At 41.0% G+C, this 20,903-nt stretch overlaps 1 protein-coding gene across 1 annotated transcript in view; it reads right to left on the bottom strand.

The window, feature by feature from the left end:
* The window catches only part of hdlbpa (high density lipoprotein binding protein a), a 44,340-nt gene that overhangs the window by 13,696 nt on the left and 9,741 nt on the right, over positions 1 to 20,903 (bottom strand). Inside the window, exon 5 of the mRNA XM_034078694.1 lies at positions 55 to 270. Within this exon, the coding sequence (XP_033934585.1) occupies positions 55 to 270 (216 nt within the window). The remainder of the gene's footprint in view (positions 1 to 54; positions 271 to 20,903) is intronic.

Raw genomic sequence — 20,903 nt, 5'->3', positions numbered from 1 at the left:
TCTTTAACTATTAACAACATTTTCTGTCATAAACAACAAGACGGATCTCTTGACCTGAGTCTGCAGTCGGGACACAATCTCCTTGCGGGCCTTCATCACGGCATCCAGCTTTCCGGAAACCATGATGGAGAGGCCCTGATCTTTAGCCAAGGAGAGTTCCAGGTGGGCTCCGGTCTTATGCATGATGTCAACACAGACCTTCGCTTGGTCTCCTTCCCCAAACTGGTTGAGGTCCTTGTACTTGCGCTCCTCTAGCGGCACATGGAAAACCTAGTGGTGGTAAAACAAAAAAGGCCAATATGATGTGATGAACAGATTTTACATAACAAATGAGACCTGTTGGGAATGAAAACATTTTTTTGTAAATTGTTTAGCTGCAGCTGATAACAAAGAAAAACTCAGAACACTTTACTTCACTGGGAGTGACACTTTTTAAAAAAAAAGTTATAGCCTTAATTTAGACCAAAAAAAAAAATCTGTCAAATAGTAATATTTATTCTTAGTTTTAATATGCTATATTACACTGCACTTAACTGCTTCTTTGTCATCTGGTTAGATGCTAAAGCTGAATCTACAGGTGCATCTCAAACAATTACTATATCAGAACCTTTTTTCTGTAATTTATTTCAGAAAATGAAACATTCATATATTCTAGATTCAATATATGTACAGTAGGAGCCAATTAACACTGTGGGTATAAAGGTAGGAACCTATGTTTTGTGGTTAGAGGTTCCGCCAGAAGGCCACACACTGACCACACACGGAGAACACACACCGTGGGTTACTGAGTCACTTGCTTCAGAAGCGAGGCAAGAATACTTCCTGGCATTCGGAAAACGAAGAGTGGAACAGGCGAGCAAGTGTGCGTCATATGAGAGGCTAGGGCTGTGCGATTATGGCAAAAATCATAATCGCGATTATTTGGGTCAATAATTGATATCACGATTATTTTGACGATTATTCATTGACCATTTATTGAACTTTAAAACAAATAATATTTTACCAATAAACAAGAACAAATATGTTGGAGCGCACTTCCAAAACCATACTAAACATATATTATTATGATAAATACAAATAAATTAGACCAAAATAAATTAAATCAAATATGTTGCAGTGCACCGTCACAACCTACTGAACACTCCTTAACATATAGCCAACATTTTGGTAAAACATATTCAACATATTCCACTCAGTTAAACGTTGAAGGCTGGCCAACCGTCATGGTCCAGAAGTAACAGGAAATAAATGTTGAACTACAATTTAAGACCAAATAAAAATGTTTAGGCCACCATGGCAAATGCTGGTAGGGCTGCTCATGTCATCTCTTAAAGATTGTTTGCAAGAAACACCAGCCTGTTTACATGGTCTGGTTTCAGAGATGAGCGCAGGCAGGTGACAATCCACCTGTACTGAAGACCCTCAGCCAGGCCCCGACACATGGGGTGACGCCGGCCAATCACAAAGCTTTGATGCGTTCAAGTGCATTATTCTGGCACAGGAAGATTATGTTACAGGACATTAACGATAAAACAGAATATTGTTGTTCTATTTTTAGACACATCTCGCGATCGACTGGTTGGGCACCCCAGGCCTAGACCATAGGTCTGTTGTGGTAGCAAAGTAGTCAGCTGAAGCCACATCTCTCTCAACTTCCCCACGGCATTTGTCATATAGTGCAGGCAGCGCAGACCTGCTGAAATAATACCGAGGCGGCATCGCGTAATGCTTGTCCAACGTGTTGACAAGTTGCTTGAAGCCCTGGTTGCTAACAGTGCTAACTGGGCACATATCTTTAGCGATGTGAAATGTAATGGCAAAGTACTTGCAAGTAGTGGAAATAGTTGTACCCTTCTTTTTAACGAGTTGCTGCTCTGCTCTTGTTCTGACATCTTCGCTCGCGCTGAACACTCACAACACATGTCACTCCCACGTGGCCGAGTGGGCTTTTAGGGAGGGGCGAAAGCGCACCCAGCAAAATAATCGTATTTTGTCAATTATGCTGTTTTCATAATCGTCGCAAGCCATAATCGTAATCACGATTAAAATACGATTAATTGCACAGCCCTATGAGAGGCCCTGCCTTACATTTTCCGCCACAGATTTGGGGAAATTGGTCCGTGCGCAAAGCATTGTGGGGATTTTAAGACCTCGAAATGTCTCGCTACGAAGTACGCCGGGCTCGGTAGAATTCCAAGTATGCTGGACATTGGAACAGTCCTTCGGCGGCACTCGATGACGTAGTATGCTTGAAATAGTGGCTCTGGAGCAGCTTTACTCGACATTGATGCGGCTTTCACACCAGCGCTTTTCAGTTTCTAGCTCCGAGCGGGAGCTTTTCTGATTCAGCTCCGGTTTCCCTTTTCAGCTCCCGCTCTGTGCACACCGCCCACTGGCGCCCCAGAGCTGCCCTTGCTGCGTCATGACGTCACCGTTTACATCGCTGATTTGCTCCCCAACGGAAGCTCACAACAACAACAACAACAACAACGTCGGGTCGATGATCGTGTTGCTTTTAATCACACGAAGCCAGAATAAATTGAATAACGACTTCTCCAACCTTATACTTTGCTCCAGAGTGCCGTGGTTCATTGTTTATTAATGTGTTTCTGCAGCATTTACCGACCGCTGCAGTGCTGCTCTTCCACGGAGTTTATTCTCCCGTTAGCTCCCGGTTAGCTCGCACTGCAGCGGCCGCTCTAAAGTATTCACTGTCCGACTCACAAGCAGCTGATGCATATCCCCAGTTCCCCTTAGCCTAAGTGAATGTGTGTCAGTCTGAATTGACACTGTTTGGTATCACAACGCTGTTATGAAAGTTTCTCTGGTATAAAATGGGTGATGTTAGCATAGCAACCGAAGCTAAACTGACTACTCTAATCCGATAGCTGCAATAATACAAAACAACACGTCTGCCTCTCTCCACAATGATCGATAACAGTGAACGGATGGTCAAAGTAAGGTACAGATAAACAGAATCACACGAAGCCTGGTTAGTGTTGCCTGACTTTATAAAGTGTGTTTATAAGCACTACTGCTTGTAGGCAGGCATAACAGTCGACCCATGGGAGGTGGGTTTAGTTTCCTGCACGCCTCGACGTAAGAGAGACGTAAGCGACGTCACCTCTTAGCTCCAAAGCTCTTGCCTCTGGACCGACAATTTTTTGGAGCTGGAAATGAAGCGGCCGCCGCAGCTCCGGTGTGAACTGGAAAACCCGGCGCTTTTCAGGCTCTAGCTCCGAGCCGGAGCTGAAAAGGCGCTGGTGTGAAAGGGGCACCAGAAACACCCACACACACACGGAGCACACACACAAACACTGTGTTACAAACATTTGCAAAAGGTATTGTGTGAACCGTAATATCATGTATGGTGAATGAGAGAATGAAGCAAGTTAAATGGAAACCAGTGAAAAGGAAATAAATGGACTGTATCGAACTGGAAACTTTGTTTTCGTACTATTATTCACCTGGCAAACTTTGTGTGCGTCAATCACGCCAACATAGCGGATCCTCAGAGGCTTAGAGCGTTGTTTTAGCCTCTACAGTTAGTCAAAAACGTGCCTTTTTTGGAGTTATTTAAGAGGACATTTTTCGTCGCGTTTATGGAACGCTGAGAGCGGCTGCTCATCTTCTCTACCGGACGCCGGAAGGAGGACAACAACACGCCGGCTGCTCAGCTGCTATCAGCCACCTGACGCCCAGAGGAGGACGGCTACACCTCGTTTGCTCATCTGCTGCACAGGAAGGCGACAGGATCAACGCGGTGAATGGTGCCGGGAAGCTTTTCGCCGCTTGTCACGGAACTACTTTCATCTATTCTAAAGGGGGTATGTGTACAACCGGTTTAAAATGGTCATAGGAATTAAGTTGTGTGCACACAAGGGCGTAATTCCAATGCATTGGTTGTGAAATGGATGAACAATAAGCGCTTGCCTTTAAGACTTTTAAATATGGAGGAGCGCACTGCAGACATACCAGCAGCTAACAGCGCGTCAGCTGCTGGCAAGCTGTATAGCATTGCCAGCTGTAGTGACACACAAAGCACTAAGCGGGTAGTTAAACTTCTGCCAAAGCACTTGCGGAAAAACTTGAGGTTGCAAAATGCCAGAAAGGCTAAGCTAAATAAAGCTTGCAAATTAAGAACAAATATACAAGATTTGATGTTAAATGGTGAACATGCTGAGGTTCAAAATGCTCTTGATGGTTACATTGAATTGTGTTGAAACAAGGTCTATGCATGACACTTTAATGGGTTTATTGCCAAATGATGAAAGGGAAAGACATGAAACATGGTTTAAAGCCAAAATGATGTTCAATGATGAATGTATTGCCAAAATCAAGGTGTGGGTTTGTCAAACTGAAGGTACTGGTCATAATAATGATGAAATCAATCCTGATGACAGTTTCTAATGTTGGTAAATGTTCAAACAAAAGTGACAGCAGTACAAAGTCAAGTACAACTTCATCTGCACAAATCATAGCAGCAGAAAAGGCTGCAATTGTTGCTCGCGTGGCAGGTTTAACTGAGAGGCGCGGACCAGGAGCTACAATTAAAGCGGTGAAAGGAACCGCTTGATTTGGAAACTGAGCTAGCTGTATCTACTGCTAGGCTAGCAGTTTTACAGAGTTCACATTTACAACGTTCCTCTCTTGCACCAACAAATGGAATTAACCCATACCTGGAAAAGGAAAAAAGGAAACTGGCATCGTTAAACACACTTAACCCCCTGGCAAAGGCGTATGATTCCACATCATGGAAAATATCATCCAGCCAACCAACAAAGATGGACATGGAACCAAAGCAAGCTGAAAGGCAGTTTGCATTTAAGGAAGATGCTTATGTACAACATCAACATTATCTGGGAACATCACATGGGTTGATAACTGGTGAATCAACTGCATGGGAAAGTCAACAGGAAAATCACCATCAGCAAATCAATCGAATTCCACCTGAAGGTTTATTCACGATAATGCAAAAGCAAAATGAAATAACAGCTGCACTGACATTTACTGGCTCTACTAGGGGTGTAACGGTTCACAGAAGTCATGGTTCGGTTCGTACCTCGGTTTGGGGGTCACGGTTCGGTACAACAAGAAAAATCAAAAAAAAAGTCCCAAATGCGTAATTCCAGGTTTGTTGTTATTTATTTTTGAACAGTGGTGCAAGTTTCAGTTTCAAAATAAGGAACTCTGACATTTTGAATAATTAACTGTAGGCCTATTAAACAGTTAAAAACAAACCACAAACAGCACCACACACTCAGATGGCCATATTATCTATAATGACTGATGTCAAACAAAAAGGTTTCATCAAGCTGTAAAACTAAAAATAATGTCTTGAAAATATGACATCATAAATAATAAGAAAGTGTTTCCAGAGCGCAAAGTCGTTGAAAAACATTATGCCAAAAGCTTCCATTATTTATTTTGGTTTCACAGCTTTCATGTCTATTGGCTTCTTAAAAACAGCGGGGATCAGCTGTTGAACTGCTGTTGTCTTTTGCCGGGCTCCGGTGAGTGGCAAATCTGGGTGATGCCTTCTGATATGATTTAGCATGTTTGGCGTGTGTTACCGCACCGCTATCGAACAACGCCGACACACCGTCCTCGTCCGATCCACCACTCGCACACTTCATCGTTGTTGTAGTCCACAGGGAACCCGAAATTTTCCCACACAGCTGATTTAAAAGAAGCAGGTGGTTCTAGCTCCTGTGTGTTATCTGAAATCGCCATACTAACTTTTCTTCTTCTTGTATTTAGTTCGTTTTGTTGTTGTGTCTTCTTCATTTGTTGTTTAAGGGCGGCTGGCAAACAGCTTGTAGGCGCAATACTACACTACACTATATGAATATGAATATAGTGTAGTGGATACTGCCCTGAATGACAGACTTTTTTCCCACTCGTAAAAAAAAAAGGCGTATTTGCCGTGTGACTGCATGTGCCGAACCGTGACGAATACGGATACCGTTACACCCCTAGGCTCTACCAACAAGAGCAATTCCTATCTTTGATGGAGACCCGTTTCAGTACAAGGCTTTCATTAACGCATTTTAACAAGGAGTGGAAACCAAAGCCAGCAAAGCCGACTGCTTGTACTATTTAGAACAGTTCACAAAAGGACAGCCACAGGAACTGGTTCGTAGCTGCCAGCACATGGCTCCAAAACGTGGCTACATTGTGGCAAAGGGTCTTTTGCAAGAACATTTTGGGAATGAGTACAAGATCGCTGCTGCTTACATAGGAAAGCTTGGCCAACAATAACAAAGGCAGAAGACATTAAAGCTTATGCTTTATTTCTGCGTGGATGTGCTAATGTGATGGAAGAACTTCAGTACATGCAGGAGTTGGATTTGCCCTCCAATATGAAAATGGTTGTCTTCAAGTTGCCATAAGGAACAATGGAGAAACAAAGCTCATAACATCATGGAAGCCTCAAACAACAGAGCTCATTTCATTGACTTGGTCAAATTCATTGAGACATGTACGAGTCCTTTCTGATAAATCAGTTGCTATCAAATCTTCCAACATGTTTCAGCCACAATCAAAGAACAGAATGAAAGGAAGTAGTTTTGCCGCTACAGTATTCCCAATGAGTGAGGTCGGAGTTAAAACGACAAACAACTCAAAACCACAGGAGAGCTTGGTGTGTCATTGTTGTGATCACAGTCATGTAAGCAGTTCAGCAGAAGGAAGCACAGAGATCAAATTCAATTTCTAAAGGAGAAAGGAATTTGCTTTGGATGCTTGTGTATTGGACACATAAACCGGGACTGTAAACAACGCTTTATCTGTGAGGTTTGGGAAAAGCAACATCCTACTGCGCTCCACATAAATACATCTAATGTGGAATTGGGACAAACCGCTAAATCACAAACACCCCCTCAGACATGTGGACGAACAGGGGCCAGAAAATGATGGCTGCATTCTTTCAATCATTCCAGTGCAGGTCAAGTCCACAAAGGGAAGTGAGATTATACATTTTTAGATCCTGGAAGAACAGCCACATTCTGCTCAGAAGATCTCAAGCACAGATTAAACATCACAGGAAAAAGAACACATTTTCTTTTGAAGACTATAGGCGCATTCACACCGCAGTACTTTTCCCACAAAGGTTCATGAAAACTACAGATTGCGTTCACACCGGAATAAGTTCCTGGGGAAGGATTAGGAAAATTAAGCCGCCGACGTCACTTCTTCTTCTGCTTTGGGTTTACTGGCAGGCCGCAATCAACTTCACGGCGTATACTGCCACCCGGAGTCCCCGGCCGGAAGTCCCCGGAGTTCAGCAGCTTCTACTGAAGCCTTCCGAGTAAATCACCAGAACGCCGACACCTCCTCATCTCCACCGCTTCCATGTTTTCTTTTGTGTTGCCATAAGTTAGTCTGCGTTTGTGCGCTGGGCTAATGCTAATGCGAGGATAATAAAATGGTGGCTTCAATTTTTTTTTAGAGTTTTACAGGGCGTGGTTTGCATTCCGCCCAGCCAATCAGACATAGGAACCTTTTTCTCCCACGAAAGTACCTGCTTTCTAGCAGGGACGGAAAAGGGGGTAAAAAAGGTTCTGATTAACTAATTTTAGTTCCGGCTCTTTTTGGTGTGAACGCGACATTTCGGAACTATAGTGGGAAAAGTACTGCGGTGTGAACGCGGCTATTGGGACAGAAAAAGGTTGTTCCAGCTTACTCCTTATTTGGGATGGAGCCATCTGGTCTTGAGGAAAATAAATGTTATCCTCTTCCAGAGGTCCTCACACAGAAGCAAATGCCAGTAACCAAAGCAAACATTGCCACAGCCGCGGATGTGAAGAGGTGGAATCATTTGTCAAAGGTCCATATCCGCAGCATAAATGCCAATGTTGACATGTTTGGAACCAACGCTCCCAAGATATTGGAACCTTGGGAATTTGTCAACAGTTGTGGAAATGGCCCATACGCTATAAGAACAGTGTTGGGATGGGCCATCGATGGTCCTTTATATGGAAGCAGCAATGGCAGCAATGTTGACATGGAGCTTTCTTCTGTTGTGGTGAATAGGATTTATATTTCCAAATTGGAGCTCATGCTTTGCAGTCAGTATAATCATGACTTTAATGAAAAGCCCTCAGAGGAAAAAGAGATGTCAAGGGAAGATTAAAGATGTATGGAAATCATGAATACATCTGCAACACTACAGGACAACAGGTACAGCCTGAAGTTGCCCCTTAAGACACCTGACGTCCTTCTTCCAAACAACTTTGCAGTGGCAAAGCAAAGGCTACTTGGATTGAGGAAAATATGTGTGTAACCCAACGTTGCAAAAGGAATATGCCAGCTTTCTGGATGGAGTGATTGAAAAGGGTTAGGCTGAACAGGTACCAACACAGCAGCACTGTGGCAGCGAAAAATTATGGAGTTAGAAATGGAGAAGGCGAAGGCCAAGTGAAAAGGGGGAGCAGAAAAATTGCGGGCAAGAGAAAAGCAGGCCCTTCGTGCTGATGCTGCTGCTTGTGTCAAAATAACCGACATGTTTAGTACAGGTCCATCTTCAGCACCCGTGGCCGATATTGGTGGTGAGGAAGATGATGAGGGAGAGAGATCAGCGCGAGTGGGAAGAGGGAGGAGAACTCGCGGTAAGCAGAAGCTAACAAAATTAGGAAAAGATCATTATTAAGGTTATGATACTCTGTAGTTCTGGAACCCATTAATATCCCCTTGATGAAGCACTAATAAGACAAATATTATAAGAGAAACATTCGTTAGCCTACAAGCTAGTAAGCTGGCTTTTTTAGGTTTTCCCTGGCAAGTTAAAATATAGCTTAATGGGACTCTGATAGTTGTCTCATTGAAAGAATGTCATTATTTTCTTAACCACCATTCATGAACAATTACTGTCAGCTGGCAGCTTGTTTAGTTTATTTATTTATTTGGTTATAAGGGCAACAGTGGTCTTTTGGGACCTGAAAAAAATGTTTATAGTCAGCTTTTTGTGGTAGTTTTGATTGCCAATATATAGAATGAATAATAAGAAATAGATTTAAAAAAATTGAGGCACACATGTAGGGTTGGGTATCGTTTGAATTTCCACGATTCTGATTCTGATTCCGATTCCACTTTTCGATTCCGGTTCTCGATTCCGATTCTTTGAGGGGCAGGGTAAAAAAATGATACATGCTTCTTCCACCAAAAAAATTACATTTATTCGAGAAACTTTTACACAGGTTAGTTTACAGTAATATTCCCATTAATCAGTCTGTTTATATTCACTGCTATGTAACTTTAACCTGAGAACCCCTGAAGCTACAACAGTGCAACAGTCCAACTTTTAAAAACAGTTCTTGTTGAGCAAAAACAAGCATATCTGCCTTCTCAGGCATACCGGGAAGAAATGTTTGAACACTTTAAAGTAAAATGCTTTAATCTGGTGCACTTTAAGCAGAAGTGACTAGATCTAGGGGGTACAACTCTAAACACCCATATGAAAAAGAACGGTTTACATTTTAATAATTAAATAAGTATGTGAACATAACCAATAACCTACCATAGCCAATAACAAATACATGTAACGTATTTTTGTTGTTCATTCATATCTTATTTTACTATTTTATTTATGCATATGTTTGTATCTCTCCAGTTTAAAACGATATGTCTGGTTTACTGTCCTATAGTATACATTGGAATGATTTCAAACCTGTTTTATCCCAATAATTATAAAGGAGTGCCTTGGAAATATGTGTTTACATAAATTGTGATCAAAACGTTTGAGACCCACTGAGATAACTTGAACCGGTTCTCGGTACCCAACCCTACACACATGTAGTTTTCACCATTAACTGTGTGGTATTGTTATGTCAATGCCTATTTGTACCAGGGAATCCATTAATTCTGTATCATTGGGTTGAGCCAGGTAGCATCCCCAGAGGAGGAGAGTGTCAGCGAGAGTCAGGAGAGCAAAGAGCAGGAGGACATAGATTACTTTGCCCGCCCCGAGCCATCTATGTTACAGATGTTTTTAGAACAGCACCCACAACAACATACCAGAAATCCAGTTGTGCGGAAGGTATTCACCTGTAAAGATGGCACCAGCAGAAAGTGGCTTACATATTGCAAGGGATGTCATATGTTGTTTTGTATGTCTGGCATTTGGGACGAGGACTGACACTGGCACATTTATAACTGGAATGTCAGATTGGAGGCACGCACACCAGCGTACAGAGGAGCACGAAAAGAGCATTACACATTCAACCTGTGCTGAAGCTTTTTTCTTACGGTGCTCTAAAGCAGACATCGAAAGCATGTTTGCTGGCAGTCAGATGTCTGCTCATAGGGAACAAGTCCGAAAGAGACGTCAGGTTTTGGAGTATGTGGTGGATGTGGTGAAAGTGCAGGCAGGTGGAGAATGAGGGAGCATATGCTAGCTGACAACACCGTGGACCACGGTAACTTTTTGGAGCTCATCCTTTTATTAGGAAAGTATGATGTCTGCTTAAAAGAGCATCTGGATGATTGCGTAGAGAAGAGCAAGAAATTGCACCAATCCAGTGGAACAAAAGGTAGAGGGTCTCTCATCACCCTACTCTCCAAAACTACTGTTAACTCCATAATAGAAACTGTTGGTAGTCTAATCAAAGAAAGTATCTCCAGTGATGTCCAGAAGGCCGGAATGTTTTCTGTTCAGCTGGACACAACACAAGACAGAACTTCTCAGGATCAGTGTGCAGTAATCTTAAAATATGTCAATGAGACTGTGCAAGAGAGGCTTGTGGCTTTAGTGAAGTGCCATGCATCCACTGGACAATACTTTGTGAACTTGCTCTCAGAGGTCTTAGAGCATCTGAAACTGGACAAGGGCATGTGTATAGGTAATGCAACAGATGGAGCATCCAATATGCAAGGCCGGTACAAAGGATTTTCTGCACTGATGACCTCCCCGTCACCCACTCATGTCCATGTGTGGTGCTATGCTCATGTTCTTAATCTTGTCCTGGCTGAAACTACCCAAACCGTCATCGAATGTGGAACACTTTTCAACCTAATCAATGACATAGCAGTGTTTATCAGGGAGTCATATCAGAGGGTCAATCTGTGGGAGAAACAAGCCCAAGAAAAGATGCCGTTGACTCATCCTGTTGACTCATCTGGTCCTATCTCTATTGTCATAGAAAGGGGAGGCAGGGCACTATAGGGTACCCCCCCCCCCCCCCCTAAATTCACTAGAAGTCATCATTTAAGGGGTTATTTGTAACACTTTTCTTCTGGGGGGGGCATATCCCCCCAGACTCCCCTATTAGTGCTTGGTCACTGTTCGCTTTGTGAGAGGGTTTGAAGGTCTAATTGCTAATGATTGATAGTTACACATACTTGTGGTATGTATTAGTTTTGTTTGCCCCTGGTACGTAAAAAGGATAATAATAGCGGTTTTTTAAATTATACCGAGTTATTCTTCATGTCAGGAACCGCAACTATTCGTTTGTTTTATGGATTTGGGCCGGTCTGGGTCTAAATGCCAGGGCGATTTGCTGTCCAGTCCAGCCCTATTGTTAACCATCCACGAAAAGGTTCTCTCCGAGTGGCATTTGATTGTGGTGCCACATTTAAAAAAGGATCATTAAACGATGTACTTTATCAAGCTCCCAACCTCACCAGTTCACTGCTTTGAGTTCTCACTCGTTTCAGGCAGGAACCTGTGGCATTAATGGGCGACATACAGGCTATGTTTCACCAGGTCTAAGTCACAGAAGAAGAACGAGATTTTCCTTCATTTTCTCTGGTTCACCAGAGAGATCCAGGAATACAGAATGATGGTGCATCTGTTTTGGGCCATCTCTTCTCCCAGTTGTGCTAGCTATGTGCTAAGGAAAACTGCTGACGACAACAAGTCAAGTTTATAATAAATACAAGTTGAATGTACTCAAATTAAACAATTATTTCCCAGTCTATTAAAGCATTGGTAGCACACCAACACAGCTGGTTTAAATTATTGCTGCTGGAGTGAGGGCATGTACACACTGCCCGTTACAGTTCTCCGCTTGGACAAATCTTGATTTTGGTGACCTTATAATTCCAAGCATAGCAGGGAGCATCAGAGGTTTAATCCAACAGATTTCACCTGGGTGGCGCATTCAAATGTAAAGACAGTTTAAGCAACCTCTCCACCAACAGGGACTCAATATTACTCATAGTTTGCCATATTAGGACTTTTGTAGGTTAAGAACAATAATTATTACGCAACTTTACAGCTATTATTCACAGGGTATAGAGTAGGGGTCGGCCTGGCCGATTATCGGGGCCGATATTCCGCATTTGACCGATTATTGGTATCAGCCTTTTTTTTTATCAAATTGCCGATAAAACTTTGGCTCGGATGCGGCCGTTTCTCTGGCTGCAGTCACCACTCTCTGTACACGAGCAATGTCCCGCCCACAGCGCTATCTGGCTATTACTGAAGTGTCAATCAACACTGAAGATTTTCCGGGCGGGAGCCAGCCAGAGAGGCGGGACCTTCTCAGATTACAGGCAGGTGCGAAGAACGCAGACACAGACAGAGGCAAGCAGCAGCGCTGAGCGGCAGAGCCATACATGTGTTTCGAAGGTAAATCAGTTGAAAGCCGAAGTTCAATAAACATCCCAATCCCCTATGCTGAAGTTGCAAAAACACCACGATTTTATGATCCAATTCTATCAGTTTCCCAGTTACACAGGGATGCGGGAAGTCAGTCAGAGTTGGGGGTGCGTGCAGCGTCTCGCAGCGGAGTAACTGTGGTGCAGAGGGGGGGGGGGGGGGGGGGGAAGAGAGCCTCACAGTTTTTCAGGTTGATATTTGAAGCTCATTAGCTAGCCAACATGTATTTAGCAAATGTTTAGCAAAATATTAGAAGTGAGGCTACTAGACTAACGGTAGGTCTACTGTAATAGCCTAACTTTTAATATCTTGCAAAACATTAGCTAGCACTAGTGTTTTGCAGTTGCTAGCAGCTTATTGGGATTTTATGCTAGATAGACAGGCATTGTTTTGATATAAATTAAGCATTATTGTTAGTTAAGCATGTCAGTCTGCAGCCCCACTTCTTGTCTCTCTCCAACTCATTGCAGATGGCTGCACTAAAGAAAAAGGGCACAGAGAGGAAACCAGTTGTAAGATGTTTAACCTCTTAAGCCCCAAGCCTGTTTTTCAGGTTTCAGGCTCGAAAATGACATGCCCAAAACAAAGGACTATAACTTAACTTCTAAAAGGGTTATATTAATAATTTATTTTTATCAAAGCAAGGTCACATCTGTGAGTTGGATGTAGAAGTGTCTGACACTAAAACATCTTTATTGATTCTGAGTAAATCCAGATGGAACATAGTCAAAAAGTGTAAATTCTTGTCTCCGCCCAAATAAAACCCAATACTTATAGTGAAAACCAGCCTTGAATGATGGGTTAGTAGCCTAAAAGCTTTAGGAATCCAAAGTATAACATATAATAAGTGCCCTGTATCAAGATTGAGGCAAAACAAGTGAGAATTGACCTTTTTAGAGAGGTTTAGCAAAAAAAGGTCCAAGCGGACTAAGCTTTGGGCACATTTGGGTACATTTGGTTCCATCAGTGCCATTTAACCTTTTTCAGGTACCAGACTGTAAAAATCATTGTATAACATTTAATTATCACTATAGGTATTCATTCCATAAAAAAAAAAAAAATTATTGTAAAAAAAATAAAAAATAAATAAGTGTGTGTGTGTGTGTGTGTCTGTGCGGTGTGTGTGTGTGGGAAGTTCCCTCTTTGCATGAGATGCATGTTACTTGTACAATAAAAATTAGGAAACTTAGGAAACATTTGACTCCAACTGGAGCAGATTTATTTAAAAAAAATTAGCAACACACTATACCAGAAGCATTTTTTGGGTAAAAAAAAAAACTTTATACAAACCCTGAATGTTACAGTATTACTCCAGTAAGTCATAACAGTTCTTTTTGGAAGTGAAGCACAGAGGGACCTGACACTTCCTGCAGTACACAGGTATCTTCACCCTTCTGTTGCTAGCATCAGAGCACCTCCTGCAGTACCTCCTGACCTTGGTGGCATCTTCCCCATAATACTCGGGCATCCAGAAGCCATATCCTCATCGCCTTCCTCACTGTGAAAACAAATGTGGAAAAAACAAATAGATTAATTCTCTGGCTTGTACTTTCAAAAATGTAACTCAAATCAGAAATAATTTCTCTACAACAACAGCAGAACATCAATTTCGAGTGTGTGAAATAACATTATATCACTCAAAATGTATACCGTGTAAATTATGTGAGACGGGTTTCATATAATCTGTTCAATATTTAATATTAATATTCCGTCCGTCATATATATATATATATATATATATATATATATATTAGGAGTGTAACGGTTCACAAACATTTCGGTTCGGTACGTACCTCGGTTTTTTGGTCACGGTTCGGTTCGTTTTCGGTACAGCAGAATTTTTTTCACAAAACAAAACATATATATTTTTATTATGATTAAACTGTGAATAATGTATTCACTCAAATAAATATAAAATATAATAACAAACATTAAGGTGCAGCTTTTCGATTAACTGAAATAATCTGTATTTGAACTGTACTGTACTAGCACCTAAGCAGCCAGTTAGACATAATGACTTGCTTGTCATTGTATTTTCATGTTGTTTGAAAGAAAGATGAACTTGTCCACATTGCTTGCCGAAAGGGCAGATCTGCTGGCACTAGCAATGTCTCCTGCTGTGGAGAACACCCTCTCGCTAGGGACAGAGGTAGTAGCAGATACAGCCAGGTAGCGCTTTGCTAACATGGCAACATAAGGATATTTGCCGTTTGTAATAGCTTTGGCTCAGTCTGAAGTTTTTGCGAGTGGTGGAGGCTTAAATGCTAGCGGGAGTTGGGTTTGCACTTCAGTCTTTTGGTACCGGTGATATTCACGTTCGGGTGATGCCTTTTCAAATGAGTGTGCAAGTTTGATGTATTGCCAGCCGCGTAACCAATTTTAGTTGAACAATGCCGACAAACAGCGTTGGTTCGGTCCACCTGTCTTTGTCTGTCATCCTTGTACGTAACTGCGAAACCAAAATGTTCCCAAACCGGACACTTCAATGATGCTGGAGGATTTTCGAGCTCAACTTTATCTGCGTTCGCCATTTCGACAGTTCCTCAAATTACTGACAACATTTGAAGCATCCCTCTGACCAGCTCGTCCAATGAAATGACTTGCTCGCTCTATGACGCGTTGATCACAATGGGAGCAAATTACTCTGAATGCTGCGACGCAGCACCTGAGAATGCTTCCAAGAAGTTGTTCACGTTCTCATTTTTTTACGTTTAACGTTATATGCGTTCGGTACACGTGTACCGAACCGAAGGGCCCGTACCGAAATTATTCGGTACGGGTACGTGTACCGTTACACCCCTAATATATATATATATATATATATATATATATATATATATATATATATATATATATATATATAGTTGTAAATCACTTTGGATAAAAGCGTCAGCTAAATGAAATGTAATACCGTATATGTATATGTCTTGTTTATTTCAACAACAAGAACAAGAAACGTCATCCATCTTCTCTGTTTGTTGTCGAGTGTGTGAAAGAACATTATATCATAAGATGGATGTCGTCGTGTTATTGTCACGTGTGTGAAATTACTATAGATGAATACACTCTTACACCAAATAAATAACAAATAGATGAATACTCTTACACCAAATAAATAAGTAATAGATACAAACAGAGAGATTACATACCTTTCCGGTGACAGGGGTTCATAATCAGAGTCATTACTGTCCCCTGTATGCGTGACGAGATCACTATCTTCCGACGGAGAGTCCTGAAATACGATGTCCAATGCCTCCTCGACGGACAAAAAAGTCTTCTTTCTGGCTGCCATTGTTACAATGAAGACAAAGAAAACAAATCCTGCTGTTTTGCTGATCGATCTGACGTTCTCTGCTCTCCTGTCGCTGCGGGACATGCTATGCTATGCTATAGCCTACTATCCTGCGTAAGAAGAGTGGGGTATGCGTAAACCAGCAATACTGCCTTTATTTATACTTACGCAAGCTCCTATCTCTGGAACCCATTGGTCGATTTGGGTGATTGACACCTTTTTTGAATCGTTAGAGCCAATCAAATCGAGTAGCAGTTTCAAAATACGTAAATACGTTACGCCTGCGGAGGGGGAGCTATGCGTAAACTGCATCTCCCGCAGCTGAAGCCACGGACTGTTAATCGTTGGACCTACTCTTCTGCGGTGAATGAAAGGATTGATTATCAGTAATCATTTTAAAGTGACAAGAGACATTGGATTAACCCTGAGCAGCGTTTTTATTCCTTTGAACACAACTTTTGATCACAAAACAGCCAAGGCAAGACCTAATTATTGTCATGGATTTGAAAACTGATATTGTTTACTTGCTATGTTCTGGCTACTAGCTCGGTTAATGTTGTGCCTGTAGTGATGGGTGTATACCCATGGAATCTGTGGAATCTCAGCTTTCAGAAAATGTGTTGTTTGTGCAGAAAGTATGAATTATAAATGATCGTTTTTGTGAGTTATGAGCAGAAATAGCAATTGCCCGTTTTTGACATGGGCTCATTTAGAGGCTTCTTGTGAGACTTTGTTTTCGAAAAACTTTTTTTTTTCGTATCGTCAGTTAGCCAAGTTTCCGGTCAGATGGGTATGGAATATTAATAGTTTCATGAATGACACTTCAGATATAGCACTGTTGCTACATATATAGCATTTTCGGACCTGAGCTCGGGTCCGTGGGGCTTAAGAGGTTAAAAGTTCATTAAACATAATATATGCTTACATGCATTTCAAAGAAGTTGTGTTGAGTTGTGTTATTTTACATTTTGACACCAAGATGTTCTGATTTTACTGCAAATGTATATCGGTTCTCGGTCTCCTTGATTACTATTAATCGGTATCGGCCTTGAAAAAGCAATATCGGTCGATCACTAGTATAGAGTATACATTTTTTGAAAAAGAAACTTGGATACACTCATAAAAGGCTTTACAGTGTGATCCTTGAATATTCAGGGGTATATTTTAGGGATGCACGATATTGTTTTTTTTTTTAAATCGATACCGATAATTTCCTGCTTCTCAAGACCGATACTAATATAATATAATATATATATATATATTAGATGTACCTGTAGTTTTTGCACACCTGGTTAAATGATGAACTAGCCGACTGAATCCTTTATCTTCGACGAGGGAGAAGGGCTGGTCGTCAAGCGCCATCATTTCTATGATGAAGTTAGAGATCGTTTTAGCCCTGGGGTCGTCTCTGGCAAACTTCTTGCCATTTTCAAAAGCCTCGTCGATAGGTAAAAGCCCCGGTGCCTTTGCAGCTGGCTTTGGATTCGCCGCTAGTTTAGCAGTGCAGGCATCTTCGTACGCTTTTAACACACCATCGTAGCGATGGCGATGTTTCAGGTGACTAATCAGGTTGGAAGTATTATAGCTCGTTGCCTTTTTCCCTCCTCGTGGAACTTCTGCATGTGTTAATACAAATAGCAAGCGAACTATCTAACTCTGAAACTTTGAAATAGTCCCATACTACCGACGACATGTTTGTTTACTGTCCTGGCTTCACGGCCGCACGCCATTTAAGTCACAGCCAGGCATGAGTTCGGGAGCGCTGGATTTGTGAAAAACTCCTCTTTCCTAAACCACTAATACCACAGTACTGGCAAACCGGGAGGAGCCGAGTGAAAAACAAGCGCCCCTCACCCCAATCCACCCACACCGCAGGATTTTTTTATTTTACCCAAAAAATATATTGTATATTATCGGGGCTATTAATACTTTTATCGGGTTTATCGGGATGACGTCATAATTCCTAATATCGGTCCGATAATTATCGTGCACCACTTGTATATTTTATAACTTTCAGAGAAAATATTGTGCAAGTGGCCTTCACCGTTTACCGACCACATCTGCTATGATAAGGAAGATCTAATTTTACAAAGTGAAGCAAAGAGGTTCCTTTTTTTGTAACTGTATGACTTTTATAATTCTTTATACATTTTAGACAGCATACTGACCCTGTTTCCACAAAATACATATCTCATTCAACATGTTGCAGGTCCTTAAAAATAATTGTGAAATGCATTCCAGTTAATGTAGAAGTAGTACCAACTGAGGAAGTGGAATAATTATCAGTAAACTAGAAAAGGCATTTCCTGCTGAAAATGCTTGTGAATGCTGTAAGCTGCGCAAATTTGATGCTGAACTTTGCTGAAAATGCAGAGAAAGCTGAATATTTTAATAGCTGACTTTTAGCAATAATGTTTAAAAGATGTGCAATAGTTTAAGTATAGTTGATACATCTCCACTAAGTACGTGTTATCCTGCAATAACTAGCTGATAAATTGTAGTAAGGTATAAAGATATTCAGGGTTCTTACACCTTTTCCAAAGTCAAATTCAAGCACTTTTCAAGGTGCATTTTCCAGCATCTTACAGCTGTTGTAAATTACATATTTATATACACATACTTAAATGATTATTTCCCTACCTGCCATTAAATCAGATGTTCTTTATGCTATAAACAACCAAATGTGTGTTTCGCGATAGCCTTCTACACGAGGATGAAAAATTAAAGAAATGAAAACTAAGTTTAATATTTCAAAATTAGTGATCTGTACGTAGACTAGGCCTCCCATATAATAACCTGTCTGAGCCAATATAAAACAATTAGCAAAATAACTTTTCAATACATTATTGATTACTATTTTTGAGGTACTTTTAGGTTAGCAGTAAACATAAGTCAAAGGTAAATGGTGTACTTTTACTCCACTACATGTATTTAATACCTTTAGTTACTTTACAGATGTGGAGGAATGATGTGAAATATAATCAAGTGTTAAATCAGACTTTAGTTCCACCTGGAGTGAATCCACCAGCTACCCTGCAGTCTACAAAGTCCTTCAGACTAGCTGCACCTTCACCAGCTTTGAGAACACTTTCATGATCAATCATTATAAAACATATCATATATATTATTCTGACATGGACCAATCTGCACAATCACTACTTTTACTGTCGCTACTTTCACTATATTTTGATGCCAATACTTTTCTACTTTTACTTGAGGAACATTTTGAATGCAGGACTTTTAATGTGACAAGAGTATTCCTACACTCTGGTACTTCTACTTTTACTCAAGTACAAGATCTGAGTACTTATAATTTCACTACAAGATCTGAGTACTTGTACTTTTACTCAAGTACAATATCCGAGTACTTATTCCACCTCTAGTTGCGTATTAGTCTGAATTGTAGCCACAAAATCACGCAGAGCTGCATAAAAATAGACTCGCAATGGTAATAAGTGGAAAATAATATTTACAAATGTGTAAAATTACTTGTAGGTAATTTGACTACTCAAGACACCTGACTTATACATCTTCAAAAGAAGACTGTTCATTCTACAATTACATGGGATTAAAGCAAAATGTAGTTTTACTTGTATAATACTTCAATTTTATATAAAAGACAGTTTGTTTTCATCTGTTTTCAAATATACAAAGTATTGGCTTTCAGAATATTAAACTTGTTTCGGCAAATTCAGATGATAAATACAACTTTGAAGCTTGTAACGGCATAATTGCAAGCAGAGAACGGACTAATTTAACGTCACATCAAGCATAACAACAGCCGGTGTTTCTTGTGAGTGTTTCCCCGGTACACAAACGCAAAAATACACAAACACACTCGCGAGCTTCCCCCAGACCAGTAATACAAACGAAAATGTGTCTTCGGGTCAATGTGACTGATTTCGATAGAGCAAGTCACATTTGGTTTAGGCACGAAACATACTACCAGTAGAAATACTTTGCTTTCAAAATCGCTCTGTGTCGAATCAATAGATTATATTTCGTGACTATAACACGAAATGCCGTGAGAGCTTCATCCTCTGAACACCACAGGATGGCGACTGTAACGCACATATTAACATAGGTACGCTCCTCTGAAATGATTGTCCCCTGCAATTATTATTATCCCTCATCGAGTTCGCTATTCAGCTTGCTAACGTTAGCTTAAACAAACGTAACATGCAACGTTAGCCTAATCTAAAATGCTCTTCTACGGCGTACCTTTCATGTGGCTCATCAGCGCAGACTCTCCCATCGTTATTTTTGCAAACTTTGCAGGAGGCTACTCGTGGGCTTGACCCTCGTCTTAGCCATGGTTTGTATTTGTCTTCTGCTAGTGTTAGAAATTAAAATCAATGTTTTGATAGCATAGTGCACCTTAAACATACCGTCAGTTTAAATGCTGTTTTATACTGAAAAACCAGAAGTTCTTGTGCACAACCAGTTGTTGAGCTTTTATTCTGAAAATCCTTCATCTCCGGTTAGCATGCGGCTAATATACCATTTACTATAGAGGTGAATTTAGCAGCGATATGATGTTGCACAGCGAAACCTACTGATTTCAACACTACAACTATAGACGTCGAGATATTATTATTGTTGGATAAGGTACAGTTTATTCGAGTACGATATTGTTTACAGTTGTGGTTAGCATGAGACAACATTCGGAACGACCGGAAACCAAACTGCTGTGAAGTATTTCCTGTATTTTTTGGAGTATTGATTACAGCGTTTAGAATGTGTTAAATGAAAAGTCATGAAAGAGTTAAGGAGGAGAAAAGGCGTGTTTAGATATATATTGAATGTACAATGTCTTTATCCTCTGATATGCGTCACAACGGTAATTGAAACGTGGAGAGCCGGCACGCAGGGAGGAGCCAGCAGAGGATATATAAACAGCGCGACCTGAGGAGTTCAGCCTCTTTCTCCGCTTGCCAGAGCCAGAGACACAGCTGCTTTTCTGTCCGAACAATAGCCTGTTTGTAACATTACCACGCTTTTTATTAATTAAAG

The sequence above is a fragment of the Pseudochaenichthys georgianus genome, unplaced genomic scaffold (genome assembly GCF_902827115.2).
Source record: "Pseudochaenichthys georgianus unplaced genomic scaffold, fPseGeo1.2 scaffold_464_arrow_ctg1, whole genome shotgun sequence".
NCBI classification, from domain to species: Eukaryota; Metazoa; Chordata; class Actinopteri; order Perciformes; family Channichthyidae; genus Pseudochaenichthys; species Pseudochaenichthys georgianus.
The sequence above is the reverse complement of the archived record's forward strand: the minus strand, read 5'-3'. Positions and strand labels throughout refer to the sequence as shown.